Below are 25,314 nucleotides of genomic sequence, written 5' to 3' on the forward strand. Positions count from 1 at the left end.
ATTACAACGATAAATAAAAATGAAAAATCAGGAGAGTGTGTGGGTAAAAAACATCAAGAAAGAAAGCAAACAGAGAGTTCCACCCGGGGATATTAGGTATAAATGGGCCTTCGCGAAAAAAGTCTCGAAAAAAAATAGCGAAAAGTGGAAACAGGCTACTTTTTGGCATTTACAAGGGCTCTACGCTCCTGCTTCCACCTTCATGCTTCCACCTTCATATTCAAGAGATATTTCCACTTTTGACAGGAGATACATTTTAAAATACCTCAGAATGACTGTGACTCTGTTACGAGGCACTTTATCAAGTTGTTGCTTAAGTTCTGACGTTAAGCCTCAAATATGATTGGTTGCGAAGTCAAGGATCCGAATTCTGCGAAAAAAAAGTTGCCTTGGTAAATTTTCAAAAACGGAAAGCGGTTCGGTAAGCGTACTATTTTTAAATGTCGAAATTTCTTCTCCGCATGCTTGTATCGTAAACCGTTATGGAAAACTTTTCCGTCAATAACGAGAAGAGGAAGTTCAACTTCAAGGCAGATTTTCCAGATACTTGGAATGGTTGGCGGCTAATTATTTTACATTTGACGGCCAGCCAAGCAAAATATACAAAAAAGCTACATTTCGGCTAATTCTGTGGAGTTATAGTGTAATCAAAATTGGCTTTGTTTGTTGCAAAAGCTCAAACTTGCTTTCATTTTTAATTTTCTGTTATCTTTTACTTTGTTTCTTGCTTCGTTATTTGCAATTTTGAGATTATTTTAACGAAATGTTGAATATTGTCTGTGCTAATGTTTTTGTTTTCTTTGTATTTTTGTAGCTTTCAACATGTCGCCAAAATTCGGCCAAATTCGGCAAAAAACTTTTGCTTTTTCGGCCAAATCAATTTTTGACGGCCAACAGCTTTGCAAAACGGCCAGAATTGACAACCCTGCTTTAAAGTAGATTTGATGGAGAAAAATATAGTAGATCAAAGCTTACAGCGTTCTTGATTATATGGCCAAAAGCGAAACAGTTTGGGGACAAAAGGCTCTTAACAGCAACTTTCTATTCCATCTAATCCACGGTAATGCAATCTAAGAATTTGCAACAAAGATACTTCGCTGAGTTTATGTTCCTAAAATGTGAGTGATATGTTGTTCTACTTATTAAGTTCTATTTTTATTGCAATTTCTTTTTGTCAAACATTCTCAAATTTGTAACTTGCAAAATGCTGGTCTGAAGTTTACGCCAAGTTTGTGGGAGGGGACCTTGCACCCATCTAGGCATCTCAATTGTGAAAGAAGATGAAGAAGAGTTAAGCTCGAAATGTTGTACCAAATATTCATTTCTTGTACAAAGTCGTTGTTTCATTTTATCAAATTTTGTTTATTTTCGACCTACAACACGCGCAACTTCATTGATCTCAATTGTGACACCACCTTGGCGTACCTGCTTAGGATTTGCTGCGCAGATTAAATTTGCTGATAATAGAAACTAACAGGATTGTTCGGATTTATCATACATTAAATAGAATCTCATGTTTATGATAAAAATCTAATACAATTTGCAACAATGTCCTTAAGATGTATCAGAATACTACAATAGCAAAAACTTGAAAACAGTTGCACTTTAAATGTTATCCATTGATGAAAACAGGCATTATATTTGTTCTTCGGCAGCTTCATCGGGTTTCCATTGCTTTTTTATATATCTTTAGATCCTTCAGGTGTTTGGTTTAAAGAGTTTTAATAAGACTTAGGATTCTTTATCGTTTCTTTTTTCCTGATTTTCTATCTAATCTTTTATCTGACTCAGGGTTATTTTTGGCCTTGCGGTAGAGATAATACAACACAGCCAGAATACAAAATGGCCACACAAGCAATGTGCTTAGACCTTTTAATCGCCCAACAATTGATTTCTTGTCTAAACCAACAAGGTGCACAGTGAATATTAGTGTTGCATCACCTGAAACAGAAACGTATATGAATATGCTTATCACTCAAAAAAATTTTGCTTAAGAAATATAAAATTTAGAGTCAGGATTTCAGAAAAATGACTACTATAGAAAATAATTAACAAAGTTTACGTCAATCTTTCTTCAAGTCGTTTACTTGTTAAAGGGCAAGAAGAAAGGTAAAAAGCTATATGTTACTGGAAGCTTGTCTTGAATCTTGATGAAAAAACATAATATTGAGAAATCCCAGTAGATCGATATTACTGATTAAAAAACATAATACCATGCAATAATTGGTTCAGGGGTGCAACCAGAGGCGACAGTAAAATAATCATTTTTACAAATAAGTCAGCAGTGGCTATGGGTTCTGGGCCTGGGGAAAAATACAGTCTCCTATAAAAAGAGACAATACAGTCACAGCAACGATTTGGGAAGTTTATGTCTTCCCCCATGCAGTACGTGAGGGAGGGGGTAGCCGGAATAAATTTCCAGGACCCGCAGGCGCGGATCTAGCCAAAATTATGACCGGTTTCGGGGTGCTTTACCCCGTTACGGTCCTGTGTGTTATTGGTCCATAAATATTGCTAAAAGTTGCTAATGAGGTTAGTAAATGTGATTAATTTACCTATGCTTTATCTAAAATGTCACAATTTTACTCAGTTCAGCGTGGCCTTTGATCCTCTTCTTGCAGCTTCGTTAATTTTTCCAAAAATTTTCCGAAACAACTAATTTTCATGAGTTTTTCAAAGAAAGAAAGCCTAGTACCTCAATACAAGACCTCAGACTCTTATTTGCATCCGTATTTCATTTTATATCATTTCGTTTTAAAGAGTCCACATTTTCGGGCGATGGATATCGATATCGACTATGCTTTTTCAGCAATCTTTTTTTTTGCATAAGGGAAACATATGGGCACCTATGGAAACATATGATTTCCGCGATTTTGAATTCCTCGGATACTTTGGGATAAAAGATGAATTAGCAAGCTGGGAACCTGTGCAACCAGTCTAGATCCGCGCCTGGCCCGGGTCCCAAGAGAGGCCCGGGGGAAAAGTTTTGCCAATGCAAAACAATTTTAAACAAGCCCTAGTTGACCATTGGCATGACCATTACATGGACCAACCCTAGTTGACCATTGGCTAAGGATAATCATGACAGTCCTTCATAATCTTTATTGCCAAAATGCATGATCAATCAAAACTTTTACTTACGGGGTATTAAATTTCCAACTCCCCTTGATCCATATCCAAGATGAGGGGGTATAACTAGCTTTCTCCTCTCCCTAAAGCAAGTAACATTTCAACTATTAAGCTTCCTTTGTTTCTAAAGAAAGCAACAAAGGTAAAATAACAGTTACAAGTTATATGCAATAGATTGATATGATATGATATATTGAGTTTATACAGCTCAGTATTCAGTCAAAATGTAAATCAAAGTATAAGCAACACTACAGAATAGCATAATAATATATTTCAAAAGAATGAGATGGATTGAGCTTAAAATGTGATGAACATAGTGGAAGTAAACAAAGACAATATACCCTAGACACATGCCATGTATTCCTCTCTCCCAGCCTAGAAAAGATCAGATATGATGCAATTATTAATGGCCCTGACATTGAGAAATATCTTAGGTCTTACATAATAACAAAAGTAGAAATAGTGTAGTATGAATACTGTGTAAATCTTATGATTGCATGCCAACTATAATAAAAAATTGGCCTTTACCTTTTATCAATGTACCAGACCCTAATTGAAAACGCAGTGGTGACCGGCCTTCGCGCATGGATGTATCAAAGATATTTCCATTTTCAAGCATCCCCTATAAAACAAAAACGGTATTTATAAAAATTTTAAAATGTTGATAATGAGCTGAAGTGTAAATTCAGCATTTGCTTCAACATTGGGACAAGAGACTTAAGTATGATAAAAGCATGATAACAACAATCGTCTATCATATAAGTAGTTATTCAATTCATTGAATTTTTTGATCATGCTATAAAAAATATATAAACTTGACAGCCTAAGTTAATTATGATAGTATAAATCAAGTTATTGATACTCTAATAATCATGAAATCTAGATTAAATGAAATTTAATCATGTTTAATATGTGACAGGGTGCGCTTTTTTAGTGCCCCTTGGGCTTTGTTTTTGGCACAGATTGCACGATTGTGGTGTTTGTTGTAGCAGTGCTTGAGTAAGAATTATAGTGTTTCTTTTATAGAGCCGAAGCAACAAGCGTGCAAGTGTACATTGGCCCTGGGTATATAGACTTATGCTGCCATGGCTTCATCCTCACATGTTACAAGACAACCTGAAATTGTACTGTGGATAGCAAAGGTTTTTTCCTTCCGACTATAAAGAGCATCAGAGTTGATAACGCTGTGCTATGTGGCCAAAACTGGCCTCCAAAACGTCGACAAGCTGTTATTTTTGGCATTCCATTCTAAATCCCTCAATCTCAAGTTAGCATGTGAGCTGTAGGGAAGTAAGAAATACTAAAAAATTTAAACAAAAAATTTTAAGCAGTTTCGCAACACACTCTCAATAAAAATGTTGTCCATATGTTGGTTTATCAATTAACAGTGTTTCTGTATTTTTTGGCTAGGATTAGGTGTTTAGTCTTTCTTGCCTTGGCTTTTTAGCAGCGATAGTGCCAGTGCCAGCATCCGGAATACTGTTCTATTGGAAAAGGTAATCGGAATCTAAAAAGGTAGATCTTCTAAGAGAAAGCTACTGTATCAGCTCTTGGCATCCTGGAACACTTGACAAAGTACAGTAGCCTTTTGTGCTGCACAATAGCTGATCTTGGCTGCACAATAACTGATCTTGGGCATGAACTCATGAAAAAGCCATTGCTTTCATGATTACTTTATTTCGGAAGGGTATACCCTCATGTATACCCCTCCGAAAGTCTGTTACAAATGCCCAAGGCCCGGACAGTTTGGTTTGGGATAGAATTGGGATAGATAACAGTAATAATAATAATTATTTGAATTTAGTATAATGCTTCCCTTTTTTTATTATTATATGGTTTTATCTGTTTTTTGGTTGGCCTTTCGTGCACATGTTTGGCTGCACAATAGTCGATCTGGGACATGAATCTGTGTGTGTAGACACTTGACTCTTGGTGAGGTTATTGGCAAGTGTTCTCTATGACTGGAGGCACTTGGTTATAGAACCCAAGAACCTTGGTGAGGTTATTGGCAAGTGTTCTGTGTGTGTGGAAGCACTTGGTTCTAGAGCACAAGACCCTTGGCGGGGTTATTGGCAAGTTTTCTCTGTGTGTAGAGGCTCTTTGTTCTGGAGAACAAGACCCTTGATTTCACTGGCAAGTGTCCTTTGTGCGCAGAGGCTCTTGGGTATGGAAGACAAGACTCTCTGTGTTCTGGGCAAGTCTTCATACAGAGGCATACGCATCAAAGTTAAAGGAAGATCGATAGTGGTCCTGTATTTCTCTCATTTTGCTGACTTCACTGGTGGTTTTTTTGCAACTTCTTATTTCTTTTTCAGTAAAATTATTGTTCTGCATCAAGTTATGTTTAGAAAGTCTATGATGAATTGACAGCCGTAATGTTACCCAGGTGTTACTGTAAGGTGGTGTTCTCTCCTAGGCCTTCTTTTCTTATTTTCTGGTCTGCATTTTTGGAGGGGAGGGGGGGTTGGGGGAGCTTCACTTGTGGCAGATAAAAGCCATGAGAGAACACCACTTTCAGTCTTATGATTGACAATGGTCAAATATTCTGAGGAAAATCTTACCCTTTTGATAATGGTTTTTGTTTGGTAACCCGAAGCAAATATCTTCCATAAATAAGGTCTGGTCTATCTTTGAAAACTATACTAAAAACAATGTCCTTTTGAGCTGTTAAATTGTTAAAAACTTGAACATGCTAATAAAAAATCCAAATGTAGCAGTGAAAAAGACAAAATTACCGTATATTCAACATTCACAGTATCACCAGTTGCTGCAAATTCTTTGCAAGATTCTGGTTTGTGCTGGTGAAAGTAAAACAAAGAAGGATTAATAAGGCTGGGTTGAAACTTGAATATGAAAAATCTCAGAAAAAAGTATCAAGATTATTATTACCATATTGTTTTTATTTTCTTGTGTATGAGAAAGAAACCCGCTACGATTAATTTCGAAAGTAGCAATTGGTTTTGAATAATACTTTTAAACCAGACCCTCATTATTTCAATACTCATTGTTTCTTAAGAGTTTTTTAATTATGATGTCATGAATGATGTTATGAAATGTTCGTGACCTTTTTATCACGTCAAGAGATTCGTTTCCGTTATGATGCTGCATTTAGATGTGGGAAGTATATTTTTATCCCTTGTGTTTTAAGTTCTAGGCCAACAGGGCAATCATGTTCTTGGATTTCACAAAATTTCGTTGTTCTTAGTTTTATAACGATTTAATAGTTTCTTAACTTTTTTGCTTCGATTACTGAAATTTCTTTAATTTTTCTGACTGTCCAGTACTCGTTTCTTACAGCCAGTTTCTTATAAAAAATGAGCGTACCTTACCTCTACAATTATTTGTAAATCTTGCACTTTCTTTGACAGGAAGATCGGGACCAGGAAAATCCATAAAAATATAAAGAAACATTTGTTGCCAGAAAACATAATTATATCAGAAAGGAAAAACTTTTTAAATGCTTCCTCGTAGCTTTATATCATGTATAGGAATACAAGCCGCTAAACGAATTCTGTTTTGTTTATAGTTAGAAACCTGTTGCAGAAACCTCATATTCAAATGTTCTCTTGTTTGGATACGAGGGCTTTGGAGGAGGAAAGTTTTACTATGATGGCGGATGATTTACCTGAAGTGAAAGATAATTTGAACAACGTTCTTGAGCTTTCTCACAAAGATGTTATCGAATTGTTAGATCAAGAACTAAATGATGTTATCAAAGATCCACTTCTGAGAGATCTTCCATCCTATCCAACGGTTGAGGAAATTAAATCAAGAATTGCCCTGGAAAAAGGCAAGGCCATTATAATCAATTTGAAACTTCAAGGGGAGATTGATACAGTTATACGTAAGTATAGGCTAAATAAGAAATTTGGAGTGATTGAAATGTTGCTTTTCATTTTTACAATGATATATTCGATATGAACAAGTTTGAAGATCAAATTTGTCAGCTCAAAGAACCCTCATCACTCGCACTAATTACAATAGCTAGCAACAGTCTTGAGCATTCATATTTCCCAAACAGGTCTCTGGCAGAGGGCTACTTTTGACCAGGCTGGAAATCTTGCATGTGCTCACAGCTCAGTTCAGTTCAGTTCATTTAATTTTTAAAATCCATACATACAAATCTTTTAAAATACAGCAGCAGGTTACAAAGGATGAAATAAATTACATACAATGAGAGAAATAGAGAACAAGAAAAGAAAAAAATATAGATTATTTTACAAGAACAAAGGAGATTTGCATGCAGGAATTTCTTAAAGGAGGAGCTCTCTCAATAGATAGACTAATCGAGGAGAGAGCACCCCCTGTGGTAACAATCTATTAAGCCTGATTTACACCAGACGAATTTTTTTCGTGCGAAGCGAATTTTTTGCCGCGAATGCGCGAAAAATATGCGCAGAAGTGGAGATTAGAAAATTCGCAGCGAATTCGCAGCGAATAATTCGCTGCGAAAAAGTAGAAACCATTCCTACTTTTTCGCTGCGAATTTTTTCGCCATGTAAAATAAACCAATCAGAACAGCAATTGAAGACAGCTGACACAAACCCAACGAGTGAACAAGAGAGAAACACTCTTCACAACAAATCTTTATCGTCTCTTGACGTGAAGACATGGGAAAGGAAGGGCTAGGCCGAATGGTGCTATGCAATATAAACATATCTAAATCAAAAGTATGCAAAACGACAGAAAACTACGCAATTGTTCAAACAACAACATGGGTGAAGAATGACTACCCTATGACTAGGCCTCAACAATGCTGGGAAAATCCCGCACCTATAACATAAACAATGGAATGGGACGTTACTAGCAACAGGCGTCTTTGGTGCAATAAACGATAAAAGCTCCTCATATGTAGTTGGCGACATTCGAAAGTAATTATTCCTGACAATGTAAGCGTAAGTCACTTACCAAAAGATGAAGCTCCCCCTTCTGCAGACGTTCTGAATAAATTTTCCGAACCAAGTACCCATTTATTTGCTTTTTTGCTCGCTTTTTTTCAATAACAACAATCTTCGAACAGACGCCATTTTCTTTGGCATTATTCGCGGCGAATTCGCAAAAGAAATTCTGCCAGTGGAAATTAAACTTCGAATTCGCAGCGAATTCGCAGGAGAAAAATTTGTGGCGAAAAATTCGCTTCGCGCGAAAAATTCGTCTCGTGTAAATCAGGCTTTAGTTTAGTATTTACACCACAGGCTGCCCAGGAGGGGGCCATAGGACCACGGAGAACAACAGCCACACAACCTCCACTCTCTCTGAAAAGAAAATAGCAAAGACTGCCCGACAGCCATCCCCATCATCCCACACCCCCATACAGAGCCTATAGTGACATCTTCATAGTCCTGAGAAGAAGTTAAAAAAGATTCTATAGTTGGTATCTGGTGGGGAACAGATACAATTTTAGTTTCCGGCAAAAAGTTGTAACTGTAGTAGATTGTTTGATGATGCAGGAATGTTGTTCCAGGACTTGGCACCTGCATATTTAACTGATCTTAAACCATATTGCAGGGTATTTTCTGGAGTCATAAAAATATCACCTTTGGAAGCTTGTCTTGTATCATAGTGATGAACAGATGTCAAAGTTGCAAACAAATTGTGATAAAGGACAGGAGAAACCATGTTCACAGATTCATAAACAAATGTGAGCAGCTTTAACTCAAACAATTCATTCAGTTTAAGAATTTTCAAATCAGAAAATATGGGCATAGATGGAGATGAAAAACTCTTGAAGGCATTAGCTCTAACAACTTTCTTCTGCAGAAGATAGATTGGCTTTGTATGTACTTCATGAGTAAGACTCTGGACAGACAATGACTCCATAATGGAGAAATGAGGGAAATAAAGAGTTATATAAAGAGATTAAGACACAAGTAGGTAAAAGATGCCTTACTTTCAAAAAAATACCACAAGTTCTTGATAGCTTTTTGGAAAGTTCGCTTATATGATATTTTCAACTTAAATTTTCATCCATAGCTGTGCTATGTTTCTTGAGCTTGCACCTGACCAACAATATAAACAAACTCATGTGTATTCTAATATGGTAATGCTGCATATATGAGCATCGATGCTTTGCATCTCAAATGCCTTCAGGTTGCAAGTGTGTTGCTGCTTGCAGCTATGTAAATCTGGAATCATAAATTATTTTAAACCTGGCTTCTGGACTGTCTGGAGATTGATGCAGCAACATTTCAAGTTTTGCTTGAGGAGTACTCCTTCATGCTTTTATTCTTTAATTTCACTGCAAGAGTTTTTTTGTATAATTTAAGGGGTATTTTAGCCACAATAAAAGAATGATTGAGTCCATCATGTTTGGTTATATATGATGTTGATTGTTACATTAGGTTTTGGTTTTGGTTTTGGTTTTGGTTTTGATTTTGGTTTTGGTTTTGGTTTTGGTTTTGGTTTTGGTTTTGGTTTTGGTTTTGATTTTGGTTTTGATTTTGATTTTGGTTTTGGTTTGACAGACCTTTTTGTGACAAGTTTATGCAAGGATTCAATTTTTGATACAAACACAACCTTTATGATTATTTGTGTACAAATTGTAGAATGGGGCATATTACAAACCCTAAATTTTTGCTATTTGGGCTCTCCACTCTGTCCCTTTTGTTTTTGAAGTTGCTTGTAATCAGTGATGAGTGAAGGAAGAGGTTTGGGGACCATTCTACTTGTTCACCTGACTCCAGGTGATGTTCAGGGTAGGTGTTTTATGGTTTTGAGGGGGAAGTGGTACAATTAAAATTTATAGCTACATTCAAAAGTTCTAAAAACAATTTTTAAGATTTCTCTACTCAACCCATTAGCAAAATACCTAAAGGGAAGTAACCCTGAATTGCTGTTGTTTCGTTACCATTAAAAAGATTTGGGAGTGCAATCTTTGCTTTGAATGAAGAGGTTTGAACTTAAAGTGCCAATAAGATTTCATTTGTAAGTCCTGATGAACTATTAGGGCTATTCAAATTAGATGTAACTTTTTTCAGCACAAGCGTTTCTAAAGTTATCTTGCTTTTTCCACAGAGTTAGTTATTGAGCAAACTGCTACAGTGCAACAGTTGAAATCAACAATCGAACGGTATGTAACATTAAAGATTGAGCGGGAAACTGGACAAAAGCATATTAGCTGGTGAGTGCCAATATACTTTGCTTCTCACTTCTTTGAGCAAATCACACCATTTCCATCATGTGTGCAATTGCACTGGCATATTTTTATTATGATTGTTAGGATGTGGAGATTCTGTGGTAATTGTGAAAAATTTTAACAGAACTTTTCATAAAAAGTTTTTGATTTAATTTTTTGCAAGGTTCACAGATGTTTCAGAATATGGAATGAAATGTCAACAGGTTTTACTTTCAAATTCTAGATGAAAAGTTTTGCCCGTAGTTTGCAAATTTTTTTACTGGTTTTAAACTAGAAACTGATGCCTAATGCCTTCATGATTGTGATTGAAATTTGAATGACCATATTGTTTATAATGCCGTCCCCATTACTTTTTTATCAAACTCGTGCAATACTTTTCAAACATAAGTGTATTTCTGTAATTCCAACAGCAGTGAATGCAAAAATATAACAACCTTCTAAAGAGTATTGTCATCAAAGCTTGTTAAGTTTTAACTTTAGTGCTTAGACATTATGAACAATAACTGTATAGTTAAGTAGTAATTAAAACCTCATTATAACCTAAATAACCTTCTAAAACGCAGGTTTTTACATTCAATAAACCTTAATGAATATTTACACTAAAATGAAGAAAGGCAACACTGAACAACTAACATTAAACACTTCAAGACCAAGATGACCATGCTTAGTATTGCAATTCACCATGTGGAACAGTCAAGTAGAAAAGTGATAAAGATATGTAAGAACAGGAGAACAAAGTTTTGCAGGAGATGTTTGCAATATATTTGGTTTTAAAATCAAATATGTGATGGTAAATATAAACAGGGACCTGAAATCTTGATGCGTTAAGCCAATCCTGAAGTAGATCTTACTAATTGAAGCTCTCTGACTCTGATAACTTCATTTCTTACATGACAACCTCTGCATGGTTGAGGTTGAAGGCCTTTTGACTTGCTTATTATGAGTTACAAGGTCAAGGTCTAGGTAGCTATGGTTACACTGGTCCCCAAGAGCTAGAGTTACCCTTGATCCAAAGCGCTATACTTGCCCTGTTACCCACTAAATAACAGAATCTCCCTTTGTCCCCTTAAAATTTTTATTTTATGTAATGAGTTTTTAGAGCTATTTAGATGGTGCAGAGTCTTATTGGCCTGTTTTAGGTAAGCTGTTTCGTGCCATTTCTGTGCTCTTGATATTTCCCCTGACTTTGCTGCTTTGTTTCGTCTGAGTAGTTTTCTTCCTTGAGCTTTCCAGGGTGTCTAGGCTCTTTGTGGCCTGTTTCCAAACTGAAAAGACAGCAGTGTGAATGTAAATATTAGTGCCAAATCAGTTTATAAGTCAGACATTGATTTGGAAGAATTATCATTCTGCATCCATTACAATGAAAATCGGATCATATTGCAAAACCAATGCTAGAAAGAAGTCAGAATATATTGCCAAGATGCTGTATCTGAAAGTTCCTTTGGAAAGTTGTTTTGAAATAGCTAGACAGGCTGATAGGGACCTGTTGATAAATGTCTGTTTCTGACTAGACAAGATGTTAAAATTGAAAACGAGGAGAGATGTTGAGAATATAAGGAAGAAGTTTCCATGAAGGGTATAAGCAGGGGCAGACACTTGATCAAATATTGGGGGGGCAAGCCTATTTTTTAATAAGATGACGTCACATTTCCCATTGTTTTAGAACAAAAGACCATTGTCCTCTAAGTTATTGGGGGGCAGTCATCCCCCTCATCCCCCCCAAGTGTCTGCCACTGGGTATAAGGTGTTATTTCTTGTATACAATGTACATGCTAAACTGTGTAAAAACATATTTCCTCAAGGTAAACGGAATACAACGGGTGTTTGGATAAGAAGGTTGTTGTGGTCGGGAACAAGTAATTTATTCACTAGACTAGGAAAAGGCGTTTCTGCCAAATATTTGAAGGTAATTTAAAATGAAAGATATTTGCTATAATTTTGTATAAGCTAGCTTATAAAGGATATGATTAAATGATAATTGCTTACCTTTTAACTGAAACTGTGCTAACATGATCATTGAGATCAAATAATACGTGCAGATTAGTGAAAGAACTATACTTCAAAACATATGGATATCCAGAGTACATTGATTGCTGCAAAAGAATAATAGCTATCAACAGTGTAGGAAGGCTTGGTTTGTTCCTTTTTATCAATATTTTCTGATCTTTTCTGAAATAAATGTAACCTGTCATATGACATAGGGGGATGGCGACTCCTGCACTGCACGTCCATCACTTGCCTTTATAGGTTCAGAAAGTTACTTGAGTTCAGAAAGTTAATTAGGCTGCATGTAGCCAATCACTCTAAACCGACTGGTGCCTTTCACTTGCTTATTCGAAATAAATAAAATGTAGATTGTATATATATGTACAGCTCTTACAACTTATGTCATATTGGCAAATGCGTCCACTACACTTACCCAAAACTCATCGCTGTCGTCATTGCCAGCAAAAGTTCTCACACAGCAATCTCTTGCAGATGAACAAAGCGCCATGACTAAAATACAGACCACGCACTGTATGCCACTCAGTGCTAAAAGAAATCCGTTAAGAACCGCAAATAGCGTTGCTGTATTGATGTCCCTTTTACGACAACTTTCTGTGTCTCCGTTCAACCTTTTCCCACTAGTATTGCTGCACATCGTGGAGATATTTCCGGTTCTGACACCATGGTAGTGAACCATTGCTGAAGCGTAGCATCCAAGACTGACAATTGCCAATGAAATGGCGATGACATTCAGACATACCAATAAATGTTCCTGTTGAGATCATCAACATAGAATTTTATCAGAACAAAGAAAGGAAAATGCAAATAAGTGGAGAAAGGCTAAAAGGCTAATAACGGCGTAATAAGATACATTATAAAATGGAAGACTAAGAGATAACTATGTTTTATCCAAATAAAACTTTTTTTTGAAAAATGCTGCGCTTTCAAGTTTCACGAAGGAACAAGGTTGCAACGAACCTTGGTGTCTCCCTCAATATCCATTGACTGGTTTGTACAATATGTATTGTTTACTTCGAGGTTTAGAGAAGCTACAGAACTCAACAGAAATCAACTGATAGCAAGAAACGATGGAGTATACCAAAATAAGCAAGGTAGACGTCCATTAGCCCTCTACCAGAGTCAAATTTGTATAAGGGCGTTGCAGGGGAAAACTAGCGGCATAATAAGCTGCTTGCTAGCCATTCCTATGTTGATTCGTGGCAAAGCACATTTTATACTGCCAGGTGTGCTGCACAACCCATTTTAAACGAAAACAATGATGGGACACCCTGACGTTAAATTTTGAGCGATTTCCGTCAAATTTTAAATAGTCGGAAAAGGCAGAAAACAAATAAGAATTAATCATTTTACTCATGTCATTGCAGATATAAGTTGTTATTATGTGTGTGGGATATTCAGGTCAGTTTATAGAAGGTTTCAAATAATATCATCTTAATTTGTCTCACTTTTTTCTTTGACTTTGACATGGAGTACGAAATTCCAATGACGCCGGTGCAAAGTATCTGCAAAAAGGTATTTGATTATAAGGAACGAATGATGTTTCTCAAAAGATTTAAGAAGGTAGCAAAATTGTTCTTTGTCTTTTCTAAAAGTCTTGGCAAAATGGTGTTTATGATGTTTTAGTGCTTCTGCTTCTTACACGAAAAAAGTAGAAAAATTCTTGATACGATAGCTTGACGTGTAAAGGTGGGTTTCCACATGATCCGCTCTGTTTCGCTACTGCCTCTCTTGACGAACGCTACAACAGAGACCCATAATCCAAAGTACTCAAAAACTGGCGCCGTCATGTGAGTTGACGAGTCTCTGCTGTAGCGTCCGTCAAGTGAGGCAGTAGCGAAACAGAGGCTCATGGAGTAAGTCTAGTTGCGTGATTGAGCGAATGCACATTGGAGCATGCGCAACTTGAACCTCCTCTTTCACTGCGATTGTGCGGCCATTCGCCGAGTAGTTCAAACCAGTTCGCGTTCGCCGATTCGCTTCGCGCCTTCGCCAAAGCCGCGCGACTAGAGTGACTCAAGTGGAAACCGGCCTTAAAGCTAGACAGTTGCGACTATAAATTTCCCACCATATGGCAACATCAGACTGCTGGTAACTACTGGCATGCAATGGAGGATAGAAATTTCACTTACAAAAAAGCCAAACCAGATACCAAATGCTGATTTAGCAACCCAGTGGTGTGACGTCATTCCTTTAAGGAGAATCGCCGTCCCAATTAATATATTCAATAAACCGATGCCAACACTGATAATAGAACTGTGAAAGATCTTTTGCGACCTTCCTCCATTTTGTTCATTGTTTTGACTCGATTTGTTGATTTGTGTAGTTGCTTCATTACCGTTGGCATTCACTGTCGGTTTCTCACACTGGCCCTTTTCTTCACACTTATTTCCTTTAGTCATGTTTTGGCTCAATTGTTTGGCACTATGTTTGGTTCACCTTTAAAAGTAAGGATTAAAATAAATGAATAAGACTCTATTTACATGAGACGAGCTCGAATCCAATCTTTTCAAACTTTTGTAAGAGTGCAAAATCACAAAGCTTAGAGAGGGTGCTGGGCAGGACTGGGATACTGCGAGGATCAAATACGACGGCCTTTTAAAAAGGCATTGTCGTGGTAAATACTGGTTCTCTGCGGGGTGTTTGTCTGTTTCCATGTGATAAGTTTGTTTTCATGTGATCAGACATTCTTTGTTGAAAGCGAAAGGCATTTGAAAAGCCTTTGTGGCATTTGAAAGGTGCAAATGGGGGGAGAAGTTTAAAAATATTTTCTAGAGAGCAAGAGAAAAAAGAGAGAAAGAGAAAACCTTTAGAAACAGCGGAACAAAGATCAACATCGTCTGTACAGTTTGCTTGACAGCCAATCAGATTAGCGAAGCTATCATAATAACTCAGCAATTTTTGCAATTTGGGTATACGCTTCCTATTTACAATGACTCAATGCCTTTAAACTCAAAAACAGCTTTAGGAACTGAACCAAATTTGGTCAAAATCACATGGGCTCCGACGCAGGTTGGAAAGTAGAGGGGCCAAGAGAAAATATAACAATCATAACAAAAGATTTCAAAAAAAGCTCTATTGTTTTGCAAAAAAAGTGAAGGGGCCATGGCCCCCCCGCCCCCCCCCCCCTTCGTCGGAGGCCCTGAATCAACGGAATGCATGTTCAAATTATCAACGTAAACGTTTGATCCACCTGTTTACACTGGATCTGGTTCAGTTCGGGCAGCGGATCCAAAAGTATACGAATCCACCACTTCCCGTGTAAACGCGAGTCCTTTCCGTTTTCTTTTGGATCCGATCCGGTTCGTATCTACTAAAACGGGATCTAAAATTTGAAGCTCTAACCACCAAATTTGCAAGCATCAGTTGTCCCATAAATAAATAGATAACTCAATAAATAAATAAGTAAATAAATATATCTATATTTAAATGAATATGTATTTATGTATGTATATATAGATAATTGAGGAGGGATGCCCATGAAGCTGTTAGTCGAAACGCTGTTGAAAATCTGTCTTGTTTTTAGAGTAGGAGCTTTAGAGTAGGAGCTTTTTAAAGTTTATAAAAGTAAATATATAACTAAATAGATAAATGAATAAATAAATAAATGGATAACTAAATCTGTGAACAAATGAACGTATACAAATGTGGTAAATGCAATTTTTGATACTCGTAAGATAAACTTTGATAATAGTTGAATGATGGAGATGCCCAAACTGCCTTTATATTGAGAATTTCAAGTTTCTATGACCTGGCGTTCTCCGTTTATAGCCAGGGGTCTGGACCAGAGTACCCCAGTCTAAAAATAGAATTTAGGGGGCATCATATGATTTGGGTTTATTTTACATCTTTTTCGGCTCGTTAAACTGCCTTTGTATTGTGAATTTCAGTTTTCTATTAACTGGCATTCTCTGTTTATGGCCAATTGTACAATTAGGGGTCTGGACCATAGTACCCCAGTCTAAAAATAGAATCTAGGGGCAAATTATGAGTTGGATCTTATGACATATTTTTTGTCTTGTTAAACTGTCTTTTTATTGTGAATTTCAACTTTCTATGACCTGGCATTCTCCGTTTATGACCAAAGGTACAATTAAGGGGGATTGACCGGAGTACCCCAGTCTAAAAATAGATCTTATGGGCAAGATGTAATTTTGGTCTATATCACATCTTTTTCTTTTTCTGAAATTTTGGTGCTTGTATCACAATTTGCACAATTCTTCTGCTTTTCTCCCTCATTAAAACCTATTCTGTACAACCGCAGTTTCCTGATTGCTGTCGACCCGACTCATCACTGTGACGTCACAAACTGGCCTTGGCTTTTGCAAGTACTACCTGATTTCAAACACACTTTTGCTGGTCAAATCATGACAATTTTGGTGTCAGACGTATCAGAAAAGATGGGAAAATATAAATCTTAAAAAAAAGCAGGACATAAAATGTTATGATTATTTAAATAAAACCAAAATTAAACCACAAGGCAGCAATGAAACTACAATTTCAGAACTTCTCTTTGAATATACAACATAACAGAACTTCCCTCAGCTGGGGAAGAATTGTTCGATTTTTGCGGGTCAATTTACAGGCGTAACCTCAGCGATGGACGTCCCTGACCTTAAGCCTAAACCTAGCGATGATCATAGCCGTATATATTGTTAACGTATTAGCAAGTAATTCCATTTTGGTATCTGCCGGTGAAATTCACTGCAGTGGTAGCATAAAATACATTTATAAGAAAATATCAATCAAAGACATAGATGAAAAAGGCAGAAATGGCGGTCCTTGGTTAAGAAAGCGAGGTTTTTCCTCAAGGTGCTGAGATCGCTGCTTTGACTAACTATGCATGAGGTTAAAAAGTAGTGCAGCCTTCAAAGAATCGACCTACTCACCTATGTTGTATCACACCGAACTTTCTCGCATCGAATCTGCAGATGAAGAAGAACTTGATTTTTGCATATGCAGCTTTCAACAAACCCTGGATAAGCACTTTCTAAACCCAACACGCCTTTTGAAGTTTTGTTTATGTTGTCAGAAGGATTCCATCTTCGTATTATGCACCGGGCATTGATTGTTATTGCGTTGAAAAGCAGTTGACGACACCAGAGAAGCTTCACACCTAAGCATTGTCTAGGTGTGAGCATGACGTACATACCTATAAATTGCGAATAAAGCGAGCGAGGCGCACAGGGCAATGATCATGTAGTCGTCTCGGGAAACCTGCTAAATCCAGCACTTGAATGGATCTACGAGTTTGCGACAAATCTCCCCCCTTGAGTTGAATCATAATCGGGTACGTTTGAGCTTAAGAAGGTCAGGGGCGAGGAAAAACTTTGATTTCATTTCAGCTTCATCATAATTGTCTCGCTTTGATGCTGTTTTGTTCGTAAATGAAAAGCAGATTGGCGTCGTGCTATCAGTGGCAGACGCTAGGGGCGAAGGAGGCGACCGCGCCCCCCTCTCCCACCCTAGTTATTTGAAAGTAAAAGGGGGAATTTTCTAGCTGAAAGTATTATGAAATGTAGCCTAAAACGATACAACTTTTGTGTAGGATTCCTAATCACGACAACAATATTCAATGAGCACGATGGTAGGATGGGCCTACTGTACTGCAACCTAACAGAATAAAGTTTCATGAATAAACACTTTATATTGCATAAGCTTGCAAGTTTAATAAAAGAAGATTATAATTTCATTTTGATAAACGCATTGGTGGTTTGATCATAGTTAATTTTGATTAGCTTGATATAAAGAAAGTGTCTTCAATTTCCCAATCTAGAATAAGGCCCAATTCACGCTACTCCTTTTTATAAGAAATCCGACCAGACTTTATTCGTTTTGCCCTGTATTCACCTGATTCTGATATGAATCGGATACATTTGAAAATGCGCTTTATAAAAGGATGGAAATGACAGCGGCCTAAGTGCTGCTTTCTATTGTCATTTAAAATCTAGATGCTCGTAAGAAATGGAACCATATTGATTTTCATAATTCTTTGGGCTTGCCAGAGACAACGGCACATTTTCAAGGCACAAATTTGCTTGAATAATGCTCTTCTAGTAGTGGAGTTCCTTGAATTGTAGCTATTCCGGGATATATTACGAAAGAGTTTTTTAGAAGGATACCTTTGATGAATCATCTAATAAACAGCATTGATGAAGCAATTTCAATGAGCGTTGTCCACGTTTTCCGAGCGTATAGAGTGGGTGGTCGCAGCATCACCAGACTCTGTATCCCTTCCACACCCCCCTCCCCCTCCCTACCAACAAGCCAACGAGCAGTGAAGTGTCCGCCACTGCATGCTATGTCAAATTTTATAGAGTAAGTCTGGTAACCGGGTTATCCCAAACCTTTTCATTGTGAAAGAAAGAACTACTGTCCAATTTGTTTATCTATATATAAATTATTAGTTATAATTACTAATAACCAATTTTATAATAAAATAATCTCTTTGTACCTCAAACTTTGAAGTTTGAAAATAGCACAGAAAAGCGGAAACATGTCATGCTAAAGTCTAAAGTACTTTACGTCAGACACCCGTTTCAATAAATAGAAGATGTTAATGCCGCTGTAAGGGAAGATAGTGATTTTGAAATTTTGCAACATTTAGGCAGGATACCTGCAGAAACATGCTGATTTTCTCTAAAGTTGAAAAAGATTCACTCTCTCAATTGGAGAATTATCTATGTGATCATTTTGATGCTTAAAAAATACCTTTGGTTAAAGTTTACAACTAACTCAATCTTGCCCCAGGTCAAACCTCGCTTCGTTTACATTACGATTACCAGCCTTTTAATGTAAAAAAAGAAGTGGGGCTCGAGATGAGACTTAAAAATTCGTTTCTGAATATCACAATACAAACGTGGCTAAAGTTTACATATATTAGAGGGTTGTCTCAGCTTTCGACAAAACTGTTCCAGATACAACAGAATGGTGTTATCTGGACCGTTCGTTGAGGACCGTTCGTTGAGGACTGTTCGTTGAGGACCGTTCGTTGAGGACCGTTCGTTGAGGACCGTTCGTTGAGGACCGTTCGTTGAGGACCGTTCGTTGAGGACCGTTCGTTGAGGACCGTTCGTTGAGGACCGTTCGTTGAGGACCGTTCGTTGAGGACCGTTCGTTGAGGACCGTTCGTTGAGGACCGTTCGTTGAGGACCGTTTGTTGAGGACCGTTCGTTGAGGACCGTTCGTTGAGGACCGTTCCTTGAGAACCGTTCCTTGAGGACCGTTCCTTGAGGATCGTTCCTTGAGGACCGTTGCTTGAGGACCGTTCCTTGAGGACCGTTACATTTACCATCAATTTCATATTCAACGTGAGACTTGGGGGTTTAAAATTTTATTTTCATTCATTCAGTGTCACATTGTATTAATTATTGACTGGCCTAATATACGTGGGATATGTAGCTGTGAAACTGTGTTTTTGGTGGTTTTTTGTTGTACCACATCTCCTTGCAGTCACACTTAATAATTCCATCTGCCTCCACCATCAGTCATCATCATTATCATCATCATCATCATCATTATCATCATCATCATTATCATCTTCATCATCATCATCATTATCATCTTCATCATTATCATCTTCATCATCATCATCATCATCATCATCATCATCATCAACAACAAAAGCACAACTACCAGCACAACTAGCTTCTTTATCATAAAATTTCGAGTTTGGTGTCGCGAGGACTACAAATTATCTTCTATGCGTTATCCCTAGGAGGTATATATGGAAAACATACTGGTTGCTGCACAATGGCGAAAAATTGATTGACGAAAAGAAGCCAATAAGAGAGTAAGTCGCAATTATAGCCTTGTTTTCTTTACAGTTGTAGTGTGCCGGGGAAAAACGAATTTATTTTAAAAAAAATTGCTCTCTTATGGACGTCTACCTATGTAAAATATTTGAAATGTTAACTTATTCATGCAGGTTGCATTTAACCTGTAGATCGCTGTAGCTTAGATGTGAAATTTAGACATTCCATTCAAACTTTTTGATTCTTTGCTGACCCTAGGGCGACAATTGATTTTGCTCGTGTTACTAAGAATTTTTCAACAGCTATGTGCTCGTGTTTCTGATTGGCCTATTTCGATCCACAACTGGGTATATATATTTCCTAACGTAGAGTTTTCGGTCTATGTTCTGACGTTTTAAACTCTAAAGAGTGTCAGACAAAAAGCTTTAGTTTACTAAATGTTTGCTTTTTTCAAAGCCATTTTTAAGAATTTTTCTGAAGCAAACATTTGTCAGTTTTAGCTCGAAAAGGATCTTTTTTCAAGGTTTTCTATAATAAACTATATTTCTTTTTTGTATATTATCCTATCCTTAGACGCTTCCAAATTTTTCTATCAATTTGGTTAGGAAAACGAACAAGAGAGAGTTTTCTAATGGGTAAGGCAACGGCTTTGAGTCAAAGAGCATGCGCATAAAACTTGATCATTATTGCGCATGCTCTTGACTCCAAGACGGGCGTTGCCGCACTCATCAAAATCTTTCTCTTCTTCGTTTTCCCAGCACAATAGTGCATAGGTAGCCAGTAACATTTTCCTATTGCTTAAAATTGATATCTTTTAGGTATGGGATATCAGACAACGCAAATTTATCGTTCATTAAAAGACTGCGAAGAAAATGATTGGCAAATATTTTAAGGAGATTCGTTCTTGGAAGGGGACAGAGTTGGTTTGGAGAAACGCTTCAAGTAATACTCTGAAGTAGCGAAGGCAAAATTGATGAAGGGAAATAGAGAAGTGATGTCAAGTTGTGCTTCTCATTCATTGGTTTTGAGACGAAAAACACAAGACTGAGCTGTCAACTGAGCTGCTTTTCAACAGGCATCTTTCCCAGTTTTGATTGGCTCATATGATAGAAAAAGTGTCTTTGCAACTGATAAGGTGTTCGGTTCAATGCTATATTATGTCACTTTTTTCGCTGCTAAAAAGAAGCTTTTTAGCATTTGGAAACATTATATCTCCTATTAACAGCGTGAGTTTTTTCCATATGACCTTAACAACATCAATTAGCATATCGCTTTTCTGAAGCTTAAAAACTCAGATATACTCAACTATTGGTGGGATAATTCAAATTTACAGCACTGTCTAACAGTAAGAGCTTTCTCGATCATCAATTGCTTGAGGAACAGCTGCTATTTGCCATAGTTGCGAGTTTTTAGTTTTCTAATACAACGTTTTGATGATACAATTAATCCAATGTGTTCCGTTAAAGATGGCATTGAAGATGCGGAACAATGTGTTGTCTTGTCATTCATACGATGTTCAGAGACGAGATCTCGAGAGTGTCAACGCAATATTGCTTTCAAATGGCCTAGCAAGCCTATCCAACGATGCTTTAGTTCAAGTTATTTTGTATGAAGATGAAAGGTTACCAAATGTTATTCACAATTTAATTAACAAGACTACGCTGAAAAACATCCACACATCAAACCCGTTTTTGATAACTTGTTTTTGTCCTACCCCCTCGTGAAATATTTGTAAGTTGTTCATAATTTTGATATCTTGAATCTGTGCCAGTTTTGAAATAGGAGAGGCATAGCACAACCGAGAGCTCTGCCTGCAGACTTCAACATCTTAATCCTCTATCTGCATCATTCTGCATCTTTTTTGGGACAGTGCTCGGGACGGTACATTTTGTCTATTTTAGATTGTTATGAGCATGAGTTAAAAAAAGTACTGATCGCTTTGAGGTAGGTCTGCAGACTTCAGGGTGCGTTTACATGTGAAGTATGGGCCAGTCAGTAGTGTGGAGCCAATGTTTGCTGCTGGCTCGTTCAAGCAACTTTACATTGCCATTGTTGGCAGAAACCACACAATAAATTCTCCGTTATCCACTGTGAACATTTAAATAAAATCGAACGATGATCACATGTAAATTCAGTCCCTTTTCTTGACGTACAATCCCCACGTCTTTTCTTCTACCTCGCTCTCTTCGAATTGCTTCCTTTTCCTGCTATTCAACTTAATGGCATTTTTGGTCTCGTTTCCGTGCCTATTCAATTCAGTTCAATGAAGTGTTTATTTTTGTGGAGCCTACACCAACAAATGTAGAAAGGGCCATAGCACTTTCTCTATATTGTATACAAAATGAACGTTTCAATTGTTTTCGCTTGCATGCCTCCTCAATATCAATTTCTTTACCTTCCCGTTTTTTCTAGGGTAAAATCATCTTTCAATGTCTACCTGCTTCTTGTGTAGGAAAATCTTAAGAACATATAATTTAAAGTAGTAAAATTTTGCCAGCATTTATTGAGTTTTCAGTAATCAAGAGGGCTATTGAGGTCACGCAAGAATGCTTGTGTCAAAAAGTAATATCGGTTCAATCGCGGATTTGATTCTGGCAAAACTTAGCCATGATATTGTAGAACTACCCCGCATAAAGAGGAGGAGGAGGCGCAGACCCAATTCGAAAATTAGAAGGAAGGCTGAGCCCTCCTTAGCCGCCCTCTTCTACAGCCCTGAGGCGAGTAAACTTCAATGAAATCCTTGAGAAAGACAGACTGGATCAGTGGCATTCAGTTAGAAAACAATCCATGGGAGCGCGATCAGGTGAGCCACTCATGTGAGTTTAAATGAAGTTAGCGCAAGCCAAAGCATTTCTCTTCCCCGATTCGATATTTGCTTATCTATTCGTCGCATTCTCTTAACAGATTGCAGCAGTATCAAAATTCCTTGCAACTGAAGTACAATAGCAACTAAAGTGATTGTAACCGAATAATGATGCTACAAAAAATTGAATTAAAGTAAAAGCGAACCCATTAGATAATGTTCGCAAGATCTAAGTCATGCGAAGATGTCTTTAGGAAAGTGTGGTTGGAAAAAATGAACTTCGTAAAAGTTATGACACAACAAATGCTAATAACGATTCAATGATGAAACAACAATACATCAATCGATTTCTATAATAACAAAGTTGAATGTATTGGTTTTAGTGAAAGTTAAATGTCACGGTGTTCCAGTTGCCAGCATAATGTTCCAGTTCTGATATTTCAGAATTTGAGTAATAGTCTAGGACCCAGAAAGCAGCCTTGAAGGGCACTATAGAAGCAACAGAATCTGCGAGACTTCCATCGTATGTTATTCAGGTTTACGGGTTTACGGCCATCGGGACGAGACGGGAAGGAGAAGAAGAATAAAGAAGACGCTTTGATGGCGCAATGTGTGTATGTGTGTATGTGTGTATGTATGTATGCATTCTATTAGACATTTATTGTCATTGTTGAAACATGATAGACCAGGACTTCCTGAAATAAGAAGAGTCAGCCCTTTAGGGAAATGGCTCTTGAAATGTTTTTATTCTCTTTGATGCAGCCTTCGGGGCATTGCCAGCTGGATAACAGCACCGTGCTCCTGCAAAGGCTCTAATAGAGGACTCACACCAGCTTGCCATGTGAGGGTTGCTACACCCTCTTCGTGCTCAGCGTAGGCAGCATACCTTCAATAGCCAACATCTAAAAGATGTCATTTGTCCCGAATATATTGTAATCTAGAGATTTTTAGGCATGTGAAGCAAATATATTCTAATGTCGGTACTTGTGGGGATAATACGAGCGCAGCTGCTAAGGACAACCGCGCTTTTATCGCAGCTGCTTTGGTTGATCATTTTCTACTCAGCAGTCAGTTACAGTTTCTCTTAGCGCTCAGTGAAACGGCCGCAAGATGTCGCACGAAGTCCTCAAGCTACTTCTCTTCCTCTGCATGATGTTGATTTGTCTGTCTGTCGAACAAGCGAAGGTAATCTTAAACGTCGTCTGTTTGCATTTAATCTATCGCTCTCTATGCTTCTTGTGTAAGTATATAATATACGTCAAATTGTTGACACTGCTCTTTGCTTTATGAATTCAGTCCACGAACATTAGTAAGGTGTGCGCAATCTAGAGACATCTGTTGTATATTTTCTACAATTTTAGTCTCAGTAAATGAAGTTATTAGAATATTTATTTAAAGGGATTTTTAAAGTGTTTTTTTGTCTAGTTTCGATTTTGTATACATTAAATTATCCTTCATTAAATTCAAGATTTGTTTTACCGACAAATAGCTAAACTGCAAGGAAATGATAATTAGGATATATATTTAGGATATAAACTAAAAGGATATATTTTTACAAATACAATGAATTAAAATAAAGTTTTGTGGAACAATTTAATGGTGAAGCTCTCTAAATAGGTACACTTTGTTATTAAAAGAACAATTTTATAAGAACATCAGCCTCAAAATTTGTCAAAAGTTAAGAACAAATTAAAAACAAGCTTCTGCAGAGACTGAGCTTCAGCAAAATGCAATTTGGAACAACGTTTTATCTCAAAAATGAGGATTTTTGGCCATGTGGGGGCTTTTTCGGTGAATATTCAAACTTTCCGGCAAATGAAGGTTGTCTCACTCACTTTGTTGGCAAACGAGGCCTGAACACGTCCCCAAAGCGAAAAAGCTAGCAATCACACTGCTTACACCCTATTAATATAAGAACAATTCAAGAACAATCCAGCCTCAGATTTTCGAATGAATTGAGAACAGTCAGCTTGAACTTAAATTTACTGGTTCTTATAAAAAAAGTGTAAACAAATCGGAGAATGAGCCTTCCCCTCCTAGGGATCGTACAATAACTTCAAATGGATTTACCAAAAAACTAAATGATTGACGTAGACTTTTCGCTTCTTCCTGCTAAAAGATGCAGCCAAACCACACACTCTGTAATTACACGTCTCCGTGATTTTCCATGCTGTTTGAAAAGCGCTAACATATTAAAACAGTAAGCAGTAAGCACTTTTCGATAAAATGTCTCAAATAAAATCGCCGACAACTCACAATTATTGTTATATCCATGTTTTTAAGACGTCGTTACGCCGCCTATAGCAATTCAATGTAACTCGAATTTAAGCGACTAAAGGCGGGTTTTTACTTCAGCGATTCTTACTTCGGCGAACCCAGTGGCAGTGATCTGCTTCTGGGAGTTGAATATTATTCATTTATTATTTACTCTTATTCAAATACGATACCCTATCAGTTATTTAACAAATTAACTTAAAAAACATAACTAA

At 37.2% G+C, this 25,314-nt stretch overlaps 3 protein-coding genes across 5 annotated transcripts; 1 reads left to right on the top strand and 2 right to left on the bottom strand.

Annotated features, from left to right (window-relative positions):
• Window positions 1-1,479: 1,479 nt before the first annotated feature.
• Window positions 1,480-6,673, bottom strand: LOC135690073 (uncharacterized). The gene is made up of 6 exons (XM_065207527.2): window positions 6,459-6,673; window positions 5,865-5,927; window positions 3,658-3,751; window positions 3,471-3,504; window positions 3,142-3,212; window positions 1,480-1,941 (listed from the first exon to the last, which is right to left on the bottom strand). Exons 1-6 carry the CDS (start codon window positions 6,555-6,557, stop codon window positions 1,742-1,744), a joined length of 561 nt encoding a protein of 186 aa, XP_065063599.1. The 5' UTR covers window positions 6,558-6,673; the 3' UTR covers window positions 1,480-1,741.
• A 15-nt stretch (window positions 6,674-6,688) lies between these two features.
• On the top strand, window positions 6,689-24,226 carry LOC135690074 (U11/U12 small nuclear ribonucleoprotein 25 kDa protein). 3 transcript variants are annotated; one of them, XM_089108550.1, is made up of 5 exons: window positions 8,739-8,770; window positions 9,745-9,824; window positions 10,144-10,249; window positions 19,986-20,060; window positions 20,841-24,226. In XM_089108550.1, the coding sequence occupies exons 2-5, from the start codon at window positions 9,761-9,763 to the stop codon at window positions 20,896-20,898; spliced, it is 303 nt and encodes a 100-aa protein (XP_088964676.1). In that variant the 5' UTR covers window positions 8,739-8,770; window positions 9,745-9,760; the 3' UTR covers window positions 20,899-24,226. The 3 variants fall into 3 exon arrangements, with proteins under 3 accessions (XP_065063600.2, XP_088964676.1, XP_088964677.1); XM_065207528.2 differs by lacking the exons at window positions 8,739-8,770; window positions 9,745-9,824 and adding an exon at window positions 6,689-6,973 and having other exon boundaries at window positions 20,841-21,846; XM_089108551.1 differs by lacking the exon at window positions 8,739-8,770 and having other exon boundaries at window positions 8,797-9,824.
• Window positions 10,691-17,461, bottom strand: LOC135690071 (uncharacterized). The gene is made up of 6 exons (XM_065207526.2): window positions 17,158-17,461; window positions 14,401-14,707; window positions 13,717-13,773; window positions 12,684-13,022; window positions 12,251-12,357; window positions 10,691-11,529 (listed from the first exon to the last, which is right to left on the bottom strand). Exons 2-6 carry the CDS (start codon window positions 14,668-14,670, stop codon window positions 11,400-11,402), a joined length of 903 nt encoding a protein of 300 aa, XP_065063598.2. The 5' UTR covers window positions 14,671-14,707; window positions 17,158-17,461; the 3' UTR covers window positions 10,691-11,399.
• Window positions 24,227-25,314: the final 1,088 nt, after the last annotated feature.

The sequence above is a fragment of the Rhopilema esculentum genome, chromosome 5 (assembly GCF_057945365.1).
Source record: "Rhopilema esculentum isolate cy_ngs chromosome 5, ASM5794536v1, whole genome shotgun sequence".
NCBI lineage: Eukaryota > Metazoa > Cnidaria > Scyphozoa > Rhizostomeae > Rhizostomatidae > Rhopilema > Rhopilema esculentum.

Bases quoted from the DNA above. Each gene is read 5' to 3' on its own strand.
- LOC135690073 (XM_065207527.2), bottom strand. From the start codon at position 6,557: ATGTTTTCTGGCAACAAATGTTTCTTTATATTTTTATGGATTTTCCTG. The intron at 5,928-6,458 runs GTAAGGTACGCT...TACTTTCACCAG, and splicing joins ATTTACAAATAATTGTAGAG to CACAAACCAGAATCTTGCAA. The intron at 3,752-5,864 runs GTAATTTTGTCT...TTTGTTTTATAG, and splicing joins CTGTGAATGTTGAATATACG to GGGATGCTTGAAAATGGAAA.
- LOC135690074 (XM_065207528.2), top strand. From the start codon at position 6,736: ATGATGGCGGATGATTTACCTGAAGTGAAAGATAATTTGAACAACGTT. The intron at 6,974-10,143 runs GTAAGTATAGGC...CTTTTTCCACAG, and splicing joins GGAGATTGATACAGTTATAC to AGTTAGTTATTGAGCAAACT. The intron at 10,250-19,985 runs GTGAGTGCCAAT...CGTTATCCCTAG, and splicing joins GGACAAAAGCATATTAGCTG to GAGGTATATATGGAAAACAT.
- LOC135690071 (XM_065207526.2), bottom strand. From the start codon at position 14,670: ATGACTAAAGGAAATAAGTGTGAAGAAAAGGGCCAGTGTGAGAAACCG. The intron at 13,023-13,716 runs GTGAGACAAATT...TGATCTCAACAG, and splicing joins TGTCAAAGTCAAAGAAAAAA to GAACATTTATTGGTATGTCT. The intron at 12,358-12,683 runs GTAAGTGTAGTG...ATTCTTTTGCAG, and splicing joins ACGACAGCGATGAGTTTTGG to CAATCAATGTACTCTGGATA.